The sequence below is a fragment of the Babylonia areolata genome, chromosome 5 (genome assembly GCF_041734735.1).
Source record: "Babylonia areolata isolate BAREFJ2019XMU chromosome 5, ASM4173473v1, whole genome shotgun sequence".
Lineage (NCBI taxonomy): Eukaryota > Metazoa > Mollusca > Gastropoda > Neogastropoda > Buccinidae > Babylonia > Babylonia areolata.
In genome coordinates, this window is record NC_134880.1 from 5,417,217 (window position 1) to 5,430,223 (window position 13,007).

At 46.5% G+C, this 13,007-nt stretch overlaps 1 protein-coding gene across 3 annotated transcripts in view; it reads right to left on the reverse strand.

The window, feature by feature from the left end:
• The window catches only part of LOC143282326 (DIS3-like exonuclease 1), a 44,200-nt gene that overhangs the window by 753 nt on the left and 30,440 nt on the right, over window positions 1-13,007 (reverse strand). For 2 of the 3 annotated variants that reach the window (XM_076587930.1, XM_076587931.1), the window contains exons 18-24: window positions 12,370-12,522; window positions 11,006-11,155; window positions 9,492-9,614; window positions 6,241-6,383; window positions 4,952-5,123; window positions 3,542-3,670; window positions 20-1,450 (exon numbers count right to left, since the gene is read on the reverse strand). In XM_076587930.1, the coding sequence (XP_076444045.1) occupies window positions 1,277-1,450; window positions 3,542-3,670; window positions 4,952-5,123; window positions 6,241-6,383; window positions 9,492-9,614; window positions 11,006-11,155; window positions 12,370-12,522 (1,044 nt within the window). In that variant the 3' untranslated portion in view covers window positions 20-1,276. Of the gene's footprint in view, window positions 1-19; window positions 1,451-3,541; window positions 3,671-4,951; window positions 5,124-6,240; window positions 6,384-9,491; window positions 9,615-11,005; window positions 11,156-12,369; window positions 12,523-13,007 lie in introns of those variants that run through there. The other variant, XR_013055235.1, reaches the window with a different exon arrangement.

A 13,007-nucleotide genomic window follows, 5' to 3' on the forward strand; every position in this document is an offset into this window, starting at 1 on the left:
TTCCATAACACCACTCACACTTACATACAGACCACATAACCACACCCCATGTCCATAACACCACTCACACTTACATACAAACCACATAACCACACCCCATGTCCATAACACCACTCACACTTACATACAAACCACATAACCACACCCCATGTCCATAACACCACTCACACTCACATCAGATACAGACCACACAACCACACCCCATGTCCATAACACCACTCACACTCACATCAGATACAAACCACATAACCACAGCCTATGTCCATAACACCACTCACACTCACATCAGATACAGACCACACACAACCACACCCCATGTCCATAACACCTCTCACACTCACATCAGATACAGACCACATAACCACACCCCATGTCCATAACACCTCTCACACTCACATCAGATACAGACCACATAACCACACCCCATGTCCATAACACCACTCACACTCACATCAGATACAGACCACATAACCACAGCCCATGTCCATGACACCACTCACACTCACATCAGATACAGACCACAAAACCACAGCCCATGTCCATAACACCACTCACACTCACATCACATACAGAACACATAACCACAGCCCATGTCCATAACACCACTCACACTCACATCAGATACAGACCACATAACCACAGCCCATGTCCATAACACCACTCACACTCACATCACATACAGAACACATAACCACAGCCCATGTCCATAACACCACTCACACTCACATCAAACAGACAGACAGGGAGGGGGTCAGTCAGACTGTACTCCCTGTGTGCAAAAGCTGAAGAGAGTCTAGCATCATCATCATTATCCTCCTCTTCCTCTTCGTTCATCTTCATCAATGGAGGGACGTGGTGGCGGTCTCCACTCTGGGAGGAACGCTCACCTAATCTGGCTCCACGACTAAGCCATTACTGTCGTCAGTGTGATGCTTAGTATGTGGTGTCCTAAGTACGTTAAGTCAGAACAGGCACTACCAAACACCACCAAAGCGAGTCAGCAGCAGTGCAGGGTCTCCTCTGGTGTGTGGCCTCCTGGCGACCTAACACTGATGGTTCCCTGTGGACTGCCGGCACTGGGACTGCAACAGACGAACCCTTGTGTGGCTGCATATGGGCGTCTCGGAATGAGCAGCATGGGAGTAATGCCACTGGAATGGCACAGATGATGGGGCAGCAAAAAGAAAAAAAAAAGGTGGTTATGGGATTCGAACCAGCGCGTTCAGATTCTCTCTCTTCCTACGCGGATGCACTGGGCAATCACTGCACTGCAGCTCTAGGAAGGGGTCTGTGGCTTGCAGCGCAGACCCATCTCATGGAAGGACAGGAAGAGCTGGTAGAGGCTCTTCTTGGGGTCTGGCTGGCGGTACTGGGCCAGCTCCGGGTCCACGCGGTCCAGATCACACAGGTCCTCATCCCCCTGTTGCCTCTCTGCTCCCTGCTTCACCCTCTGTCGTACCACCACAAAAAAGCCATGAGCAGATTGACTGATTGGGTGTGTGCGTGAGTGTGTACGAAGCATGCACATCTTATACGCACACATACACACACAACACGCGCACACACATGCACACATACACAAAACACACACACCAACACAACACAAACCACAAAACACACACACAAAACACACACACAACACACACACACAGAACAAACACCCATATGTATAGCACACATCAACTAGCACATACAAAAAAGTAAACATCAACACTCACATTAACTGATTAAGTACACATCAGCACACCCGCGCGCACACACACACACACACAAGAAATGGGCACAAAATTCATATAACAACTGCAGAAAATGATGCACAACTGTATTCATTTAGGAATACTACTCTCTCTCTCTCTCTCTCACACACACACACATGTACACATCAACAAACACACACAAACACACAAGAATCAAGAAAAGTTCATCCTTTGTCTCACAATCAGGTCATAATGGAGGATAAACTGTGACAACATATGCCTTTTCTGAGAACTGTTAACATATGTGTGTCATAAGAGAAAAAAAAGCTCTAGATAATTTGTGAAATGTACCTTAAGAACTGAAGCAAAATAGAGAGAGAGAGAGAAAAAAAAAAGTTCTGGATACTTTGTGGAATGTACCTTTAGAACTGAAGCAAAAGAGAGAGAGAGAAAAAAACAAAAACAACTCTGGATACTTTGTGCAATGTACATTAACTCACTCTGGACGATGGAACACTATAGCGTTCCTGACGTAAGGCAGCGTTCCGGACGACAAAATGCTATAGCAGTTCCAACAATTAAATTTTTTTTCCACGTTTCCCTCATGGGGTAGCATAACGATCGCAGCTACATCGTGCATTGCGAATGTGTCAAAGGTCGAATGGAAAGTTTCATCATGTAATTCCATAACAACACACTCGCAAGCAAGCCACTGACCTCGGTACCCCACATGACAAGCGAATCTGCATACGTACCGAAAATGGCGTCGCAGGCGATACAAATGGAAATTTTTGGAGCAAACTATATCACGACAGCGGCTTTTTACTGCTGCTGAAGTGATTGAAATGCTTCAAACTGAAGATTTTGACATCGACGTGGATGATGAAGAGGGTGAATAAAGTATCTACAGTGAAGAAAGCTACCAGCAAGAAGGTACTGACAGTGACTCAGCTTCTGAGGGCAGTGAAGCGGGAAGGGGGTGGGCGTACACACGACGTGACGAGAGGGGTCAGTGGGTCAAGTGCAGCAAGTTTCATTCAGTTACTTTATGTGTTTTTTTTTGTTGTTGTTGCTTTTTTCCTATTTTTTGTTGTTGCTTTTTTCCTAACCCTAACAAATGCTTCGTCTGTGGGGAAAAGCAAGGGAGAAAACTATTCGTCCAGAGTGAGTTTTAAGAACTGAAGTAAAAGAGAGTGGAGAGAAGAAAATAAAAAAGGCTCTCAATACTTTGTGCAATGTATCTTAAGAATTGAAGCAAAAGAGAGAGAAAAAAGCTCTGAATACTTTGTGCAATGTACCATAAGAACTGAAGAAAGAGAAGAGAAAAAAAAGCACTGGATACTTTGTTAAATGTATCTTAACTCTTTCCATACAAACGGCGAAAGAGACGACGTTAACAGCGTTTCACCCCAATTACCATCATCAAAATATTGCAAGCGGAAGGCTCTTATACTGAAGACGTGAATGTTGACAAAGAATACCACAATTCTGACGACGGAAGCTAAAGGTTGGGTCATTCAGACACCCACTGGACATCCGAGGGGTCTGCGTAGAGGAGAAGAGAGGACTGGCTGTACTGAGTGAGTTAAGAACTGAAGAAAAAGAGAGAAGAGCAAAAAAGCACTGGATACTTTGTGCAATGTACCTTAAGAACTAAAGCAAAAGAGAGAGGGAGAAAAAAGCTCTAGTTACTTTGTACGCATTACCTTAGAAACTAAAACAAAAGAGAAAAATATACTTTGGATACTTTGCACTACGTACCTACAAAAAATACTTTTAGAAGAGAGAGAGAGAGAGAGAGAGAGAGAGAGAAGAGAAAAAGCAAAAAAAAAAGCTCTGAATACCTTGACAATGTCGGCCTTGGTGGTAACCTCTGCAGGGTCGTGACCTCCAGGGTTGTGTGGTTGCTTGGAAACCACCTCCATCTTCAGGGACTGGCAGTGTGCCCGCGAGGCATTGACAGACAGACGAACCTGTCCAACACACACACACACACACAACCTGCTGTGAATGGACACAAGCAATGCTGGCAGACGGGTCTTCCTCTGCCTTTGAGGGCTGCAATCCCACGTGTAGCAGGGGTTTTTTTATGGGAAAGGGGGGTGGGGGTGGCGGGTAGTGGGGTGATTGGCTTTTACAGGTACGACCATTTTTACCCAACCATGAGGGTAACCATACTATGTTTCTTGGGGAAGGTGCAGGGGAAAGGGGTGAACGCTGGGTAAAAGGAGGCACTGTTAACCTACCCTCATCCTCTCCCCTCAACCCTCCCCTAACCCTCTCTCCCTCACCCAGATCCTCTTCCATTGCCCTTCCCCCCCAACCCTCTCCCCACCCCCACCTCCCCACAACCCTCACCCTCTCCCCACCAACCTCTTTCCACAACTCTCCCCCTCTCCCTCCAATCCTCTCCCCACCCCTAACTCTCCCCCTCTCCCCACCAACCTCTTCCACAACTCTCCCCCTCTCCCTCCAATCCTCTCCCACCCCCAACCCTCCCCCTCTCCCCACCCCCAACCCTCCCCCTCTCCCCACCCCCAACCCTCTCCCATTCCCCCCTACTCTCCCCCTCTCCCCCCAACCCTCTCCCCACCCCCAGCTCTCCCCCTTTCCCCACCCCCTACTCTCCCCCTCTCCCCACCCCCAACCCTCTCCCCACCCCCAGCTCTCCCCCTCTCCCCCCAACCCTCTCCCCACCCCCAGCTCTCCCCCCTCTCCCCCCAACCCTCTCCCCACCCCCAACCCTCTCCCATTCCCCCCTACTCTCCCTCTCTCCCCCCAACCCTCTCCCCACCCCCAGCTCTCCCCCTCTCCCCACCCCCTACTCTCTCCCTCTCCCCCCAACCCTCTCCCCACCCCCAGCTCTCCCCCTCTCCCCCCAACCCTCTCCCCACCCCCAACCCTCTCCCATTCCCCCCTACTCTCCCCCTCTCCCCCCAACCCTCTCCCCACCCCCAGCTCTCCCCCTCTCCCCCACCCCCTACTCTCTCCCTCTCCCCCCAACCCTCTCCCCACCCCCAGCTCTCCCCCTCTCCCCACCCCCAACACTCTCCCATTCCCCCAAACTCTCCCCCTCTCCCCACCCCCAACCCTCTCCCATTATTCCCAACTCTCCCCCTCTCCCCACCCCCAACTCTCCCCCTCTCCCCCCTACCCTCTCCCTCTCCCCACCCCCAAACCCTCCCACCCCCTGTCTCCCCAAACTTCCCCCTCTCTCCCCACCTCTCACCCTCTCCCCCCCAACCCCAACTGACCGTGACGTGTTCCAAGAGGTGGTAGGTTTGCTGGCCCAGGGAGCACTCCACGGTCAGCCCCTGGTCAGCACAGGTGAGGGAACCGCTGAGCCACTGGGGACCCCCGGAGCCAGGCACGTACAGCACCTGTCCCTTACGATCCTGCAGGTAGGCTACCCCCTTCACACCGTACCTGTAACAACCATTTACAATTTCAGTTTCAGGGAGGTGTTATAGTGTGCAGAGTGATCCACAGACACTATACCTGCATGGAAAAGTAGCACTTATGCATCAGTCAGTGTAATTTCAGCACTTATGCATCAGTCGGTGTAATTTCAGCACTTAAGCATCAGTCAGTGTAATTTCAGCACTTATGCATAAGTCAGTGTAATTTCAGCACTTATGCACAAGTCGGTGTAATTTCAGCACTTAAGCATCAGTCAGTGTAATTTCAGCACTTATGCACAAGTCGGTGTAATTTCAGCACTTATACATCAGTCAGTGTAATTTCATACATAAATTCACTCGAACACAGAACCTGCATTTGTTTCAATGTAATTTGTACTGATACAGCTTTTGTCCTTGGCGTGTAGGAATATGGCTGACATCAAAGAGTGGTGGTAGCCATTGGATAAAATAAAATAAAATAAAAGATACATAAAAGGCAAACGACTGAACTAAACTAAGGATCAGAGTCCAAACACAGCCTGACAATGCCTGCCCAAGACATCCACTGATCCAGATAAAGCCTGACAATGCTTGCCCAAGACATCCAGACACAGCCTGAAAATGCCTGCCCAAGACATCCACTGATCCAGATAAAGCCTGACAATGCTTGCCCAAGACATCCAGACACAGCCTGAAAATGCCTGCCCAAGACATCCAGACACAGCCTGACAATGCCTGCCCAAGACATCCAGACACAGCCTGACAATGCCTGCCCAAGACATCCACTGATCCAGATAAAGCCTGACAATGCTTGCCCAAGACATCCAGACACAGCCTGAAAATGCCTGCCCAAGACATCCAGACACAGCCTGACAATGCCTGCCCAAGACATCCAGACAGCCTGACAATGCTTGCCCAAGACATCCAGACACAGCCTTACATCCAGACACAGCCTTACAATGCTTGCCCAAGACATCCAGACACAGCCTTACAATGCTTGCCCAAGACATCCAGACACAGCCTTACAATCCCTCCAGACACTTCAGTATCTGGACTGGACTTATCAGTAGCCATCCACAGACCCACCCAGTGTAAAGCTCATGCTCATCTTCCCTTGTGATGGAGAAACACCAGCTACTGACCTTGGCACGAACACGAACACCCCGTTGGACCTCAGCTGATAGATGACAGCATCAGCAGTGCACACGTCCTCGATGTCCTCGTGGTCGCGGAAAAATATGGACTGGAAAAGCTCCTGGGAGTCCCGCTGAGCATTCTGTGCAGCCTGCAGGAGACATGATGACAGACAGGGTGATGACATGATGACAGACAGGGTGATGACATGATGGACAGGTAAGACAGGTGACATGATGACAGACAGGGTGATGACATGATGACAGACAGGGTGATGACATGATGGACAGGTAAGACAGGGGACATGATGACAGACAGGGTGATGACACGATGGACAGGTAAGACAGGGGACATGATGACAGACAGGGTGATGACACAATGGACAGGTAAGACAGGTGACATGACAGGGTGATGACACAATGGACAGGTAAGACAGGGGACATGATGACAGACAGGGTGATGACATAATGGACAGGTAAGACAGGTGACATGATGACAGACAGGGTGATGACATGATGACAGACAGGGTGATGACACAATAGACAGGTAAGACAGGGGACATGATGACAGACAGGGTGATGACACGATGGACAGGTAAGACAGGTGACACGATGACAGACAGGGTGATGACACGATGGACAGGTAAGACAGGTGACATGATGACAGACAGGGTGATGACATGATGACAGACAGGGTGATGACACAATGGACAGGTAAGACAGGTGACATGATGACAGACAGGGTGATGACACAATGGACAGGTAAGACAGGTGACACGATGACAGACAGGGTGATGACACAATGGACAGGTAAGACAGGTGACATGATGACAGACAGGGTGATGACATGATGGACAGGTAAGACAGGTGACATGATGACAGACAGGGTGATGACACAATGGACAGGTAAAACAAGGGACATGATGACAGACAGGGTGATGACATGATGGACAGGTAAGACAGGGGACATGATGACAGACAGGGTGATGACACAATGGACAGGTAAGACAGGGGACATGATGACAGACAGGGTGATGACACAATGGACAGGTAAGACAGGTGACATGATGACAGACAGGGTGATGACACGATGGACAGGTAAGACAGGGGACATGATGACAGACAGGGTGATGACACAATGGACAGGTAAGACAGGGGACACGATGACAGACAGGGTGATGACACGATGGACAGGTAAGACAGGGGACATGATGACAAACAGGGTGATGACACAAAGGACAGGTAAGACAGGTGACACGATGACAGACAGGGTGATGACACAATGCACAGGTAAGACAGGGGACATGATGACAGACAGGGTGATGACACGATGGACAGGTAAGACAGGGGACATGATGACAGACAGGGTGATGACACGATGGACAGGTAAGACAGGTGACATGACAGGGTGATGACACAATGAACAGGTAAGACAGGGGACATGATGACAGACAGGGTGATGGCATAATGGACAGGTAAGACAGGTGACATGATGACAGACAGGGTGATGACATGATGACAGACAGGGTGATTACACAATGAACAGGTAAGACAAGGGACATGATGACAGACAGGGTGATGACACAATGGACAGGTAAGACAGGTGACACGATGACAGACAGGGGGATGACACGATGGACAGGTAAGACAGGTGACACGATGACAGACAGGGTGATGACACAATGGACAGGTAAGACAGGTGACATGATGACAGACAGGGTGATGACACAAAGGACAGGTAAGACAGGTGACACGATGACAGACAGGGTGATGACACAAAGGACAGGTAAGACAGGTGACACGATGACAGACAGGGTGATGACACAAAGGACAGGTAAGACAGGGGACATGATGACAGACAGGGTGATGACACAATGGACAGGTAAGACAGGGGACATGATGACAGACAGGGTGATGACACAATGGACAGGTAAGACAGGGGACATGATGACAGACAGGGTGATGACACGATGGACAGGTAAGACAGGTGACATGATGACAGACAGGGTGATGACACAATGGACAGGTAAGACAGGTGACATGATGACAGACAGGGTGATGACACAATGGACAGGTAAGACAGGGGACATGATGACAGACAGGGTGATGACACGATGGACAGGTAAGACAGGGGACATGATGACAAACAGGGTGATGACACAAAGGACAGGTAAGACAGGGGACATGATGACAGACAGGGTGATGACACAAAGGACAGGTAAGACAGGGGACATGATGACAAACAGGGTGATGACACGATGGACAGGTAAGACAGGGGACATGATGACAGACAGGGTGATGACACAATGGACAGGTAAGACAGGGGACACGATGACAGACAGGGTGATGACACGATGGACAGGTAAGACAGGGGACATGATGACAAACAGGGTGATGACACAAAGGACAGGTAAGACAGGGACATGATGACGACAGATGACAGACAGGGTGACTGACATGATGACAGACAGGGTGATGACACAATGGACAGGTAAGACAGGTGACATGATGACAGACAGGGTGATGACACAAAGGACAGGTAAGACAGGGGACACGATGACAGACAGGGTGATGACACAATGCACAGGTAACACACCACCAAGGCTTAAAACTGCACCGTAACAGGTTGGGTTTTTTTCTTTTTTAATTGAGAAATTAGTGTCTTGACATTCCCGAATGTTTTTTCCATTAACTTTCATATATCTCAATCCATCAACTGGTGATTTGTTGTTTTTTTGTGTGTTTTTTTGTTTGTTTGTTTGTTCGTTGTTGTTTTTAAAATAATATTTTAAATGACATTTCTTCATAACACAATGGACAATTAGAAGAAAAGAAGAAAAGAAATTACATTAAACATAAAGACAAGCACTTCATAATTTTGACATAAACTATAACAACGTGGAAAAAAAACAAACAAACACACAAAAATAAAAACAACAGACCCAAAACAACCCCCCACCCCCACGCACACACACAAAACACACACACACACAACACACACACACATACACACACACACTCAAAACACACACACACACACAACACACACAAACACACACTCACACACACACTCACACACACACACTCATGCACGAAACACACACACACACACACACAAAAGAAAAAACACATAAAAAAAACACACACAAATTGTCGTCATCTTAAAAACATATTTTTAAAAATGTGTGTGTGTGTGTGTGTGTGTGTGTGTGAGCGTGTGTGTGTGTGTGTGTGTGTGTGTGTAAGAGCATGCCACCCACCCTGTGCTTGGCGTTCATGTGGTGACTCATGTCCTCCATCTCCCCACTGCCTGGCAACACAGGCACGTCCCCCTCCTCCCTTCCCTCCTCCGCCTGCACCGCCGCCAGCAGCAAGCGATGAACCTGAAACCAAAGCCGTTACTCCGTGGGATCTTTGAATGGTGTGTGTGTGTGTGTGTGTGTGTGTGTGTGTGTGTGTGTGATGAGTTTCATTCTTTTATGGAATGTCCCAATTATGATCAGTTACGAAACAGATATGTTCCTAAAAAATATTTCTCTCCAAAATCGGTTTTTAATTTCTGTAATATGCTCAAAGGAGGCAAAAAAAAGTCATTTTAGCTGTAAGTAAGATGATTAGATTTGCAAATGTTGCCTAGTTATACTTCTGGAGTGTGAATGAATCAGCAGCAAAAAAAACCCTTGTTTTTTTTGCAAAATGTTTCTACTTTAGTATACATGAATGGAAAGGTGTTTGGGAAAGACTTTTGTAAGGAAAGAATGATGCATTTATAATGCTTAAGTCTCTGTTTGCCTTCAGTATCATCTATTACCTCAATTCTTGAATGGAATTTACCCTTCTGTTGTATGGGATTAAAGAAATTTGTTGTGAAATCTTGGAAGAAATAAACCTTCATTTCACAACACATTTCAAGAACAAAAAGCATTATCATTGCACAGGGAAAACACATTATCGCAAGAGATATATCACATCAGCACAACTGAGAAAGCATGTTGTTCAAAACGGAGAGAGCACACTAACCATGACATGATCATTCACAACAGGAAAAGAAAAACATCTTATCACAACAGAATTCATCACAACAGTGAAAACACAGTAGCATAACAGAATCAATAAGAACAGATAAAACACATTACCACAACAGAGAAAGCGTATGTGACCAGCTTCTACAAAATGACAGACAAGTCGATTTTTGAGGATATAAAGATACATACACCACTGGAAAGAAGATGAAAAGACCTTTCCAATGATGTATAAAACATGTTCCAAGGTTAAAAAATGTAGAAGTTATAGTAGTTCGAAGTGTATCAGTGTACACACACAGAGAAAAACAACAACAAAACTAGCATTATGACAGCAAAGAAAACACATTATCACCACAGAGAAAAACAACAAAACCAGCATTATCAAAGCAAAGAAAACACATTATCAAAAGCGACCAAAATACATCATCACAACAGACAAACACACACACACATACACATCACAACACACACACATCACAACACACACACACACACATACACATCACAACACACACACATCAGAACACACACACACATCACAACACACACACACATCATAACACAAATACACACACATCACAACACACACACACACACATCACAACACACACACACACATCACAACACACACACATCACAACACACATACACATACACACACATCACAACACACAAAAAAACAACCACCAAACTACATAACAACAGAGAAATCGTCCAGATGCCAGAACAGGCAGACGCTGCCCACTTACGACCACGTCGGCGTATCGGCGGATCGGAGAGGTGAAGTGAGTGTACAGGTCAAGGGCCAGCCCGTAGTGCGAGAACTGGTCAGGGTGGGTGGCCCCCGTGCAGAAGTAGCGGGCGTTGGACATGGCCAGGGTGGCCAGAGATCTCAGCAGCTGGGCAAGGAAAGGAATAAAAAAATAAAATAAAACAAAATAAATGATATGCATATTTCAAGCTGCACATGACTGAAACATCTGTCTTGTGTTCTCATTGAGAGACCATTCGCAGCCTGCATAATTCAAATCATCTCTCAATTTTGACTCACTTGTGTAAACAAAGTGAGTCTGTGTTTAACCCGGTGTTCGGTTGTGTGTGTGTGTGTGTGTGTGTGTGTGTGTGTGTGTGTGTATGTCTGTGGTAAACTTTAACATTGCCACTTTCTCTGGAAATACTTTGTCCGTCAATACCAACTTTGGCTTAAAATTTATAGGAAAAAAATCTTCACAGTCATATTGGAAGAGTTTTGAAGTCTCCCGAATTAAGTCGTGCTTTCCATATAATTAAAGGTTTATTTGGTTGAGGCCATTTCTTGGATTCCAAAAACACCATACAACCAAATCCCAGTTGCAGCAGCATTGGCGATGCTTAGTGAGTGACAGCATGACTTCGATTTTTTTGTTCACAATTAAATAGAAAGAAATACAAATTCTGGACAGAACACATACAGTGACACAGACTACATCATCGACGTGTTTACTGCATATGAATCTTTTAAAGTGGATACTCAGTTAACTAGAATGAACATAAAAGAGAAATGGAATCGACTATATCGTTCTTTCCCGGCGATGTAACTAAACTTGTACATCTATCTAGATCTAGAGAAAAACGGCTAAATGTTGCAGTGTGATTGCGGTGATAGCCACGTCTCCTTTACCACAGACTACAAAGAATTCTTAATTGCCCTTAAAAATCTTTTAAATGCCTGAGATACACCAAAATGATATGATTTAAACAGCGTAATCACTTGGAATTCCGCAATCGATTTATCGCCCTTAAAAAAGCATGCTTAAATATTAATTTTTGAATGTCATTCGTGGATCTGCAATAGTGCAGTGAGTAAGGCAATTTCTTCCCACCGGAACATGCCGGGTTTGAATCTGCACTCAGGCCTTTTTTTTTTTTTTTTTTTTTTTTACCCGAAGCTTTATAATAACAAATATTTAACACATTTTAACGATTTTTTTTGTTCTAAGTGTATCACAAGTGAGTCTTGAAGGCCTTGCCTCTCTTGTTTTTAATAATACATGAAAACAAGCCTGCTGTCATGAAGTTGTCCTTAACTCCATGAGAACCCCATACAATGAAATACACTATCAGCTGTACCTACAGGATTGACCCACGGGTCCTTGGCATCCGAACAGGCGTCCAGGGAGGCCGCTAACGCCTTGTTGGAGGTGGTGTTGATGCTGAAGCCTCGTGCTGCCGCACACTTCAACAGGTTCTCAAACTGCTCCTGACGTGGTGAAGGGTGGTTCCTCAACTGTTGGAAGTGGAAAAGAAAACAGAGCTTTAAAGTGCAATGTCTCTACTTTCATCATCTTCTTCTTCTTCTTCTGCATTCACTCGTATGCACACGAGTGGGCTTTTACATGTATGACCGTTTTTACCCCGCCATGTAGGCAGCCATTCTCCACTTTCGGGGGTGTGCATGCTGGATATGTTCTTGTTTCCATAACCCACCGAACGCTGACATGGATTGCAGGATCTTTAACGTGCGTATTTGATCTTCTGCTTGCATATACACATGAAGGGGGTTCAGGCACTAGCAGGTCTGCACATATGTTGACCTGGGAGATCGTAAAAATCTCCACCCTTAACCCACCAGGCGCCGTCACCGTGATTCGAAAGATTGAAAGTCCAACGCTTTAGCCACTCGGCTATTGCGCCCGTCTGTTGGACTTTCAATCTGAGTGCCTCAGGTTCGAATCCCGGATACGGCACCTGGCAAGTGAAGGGTGGAATTCT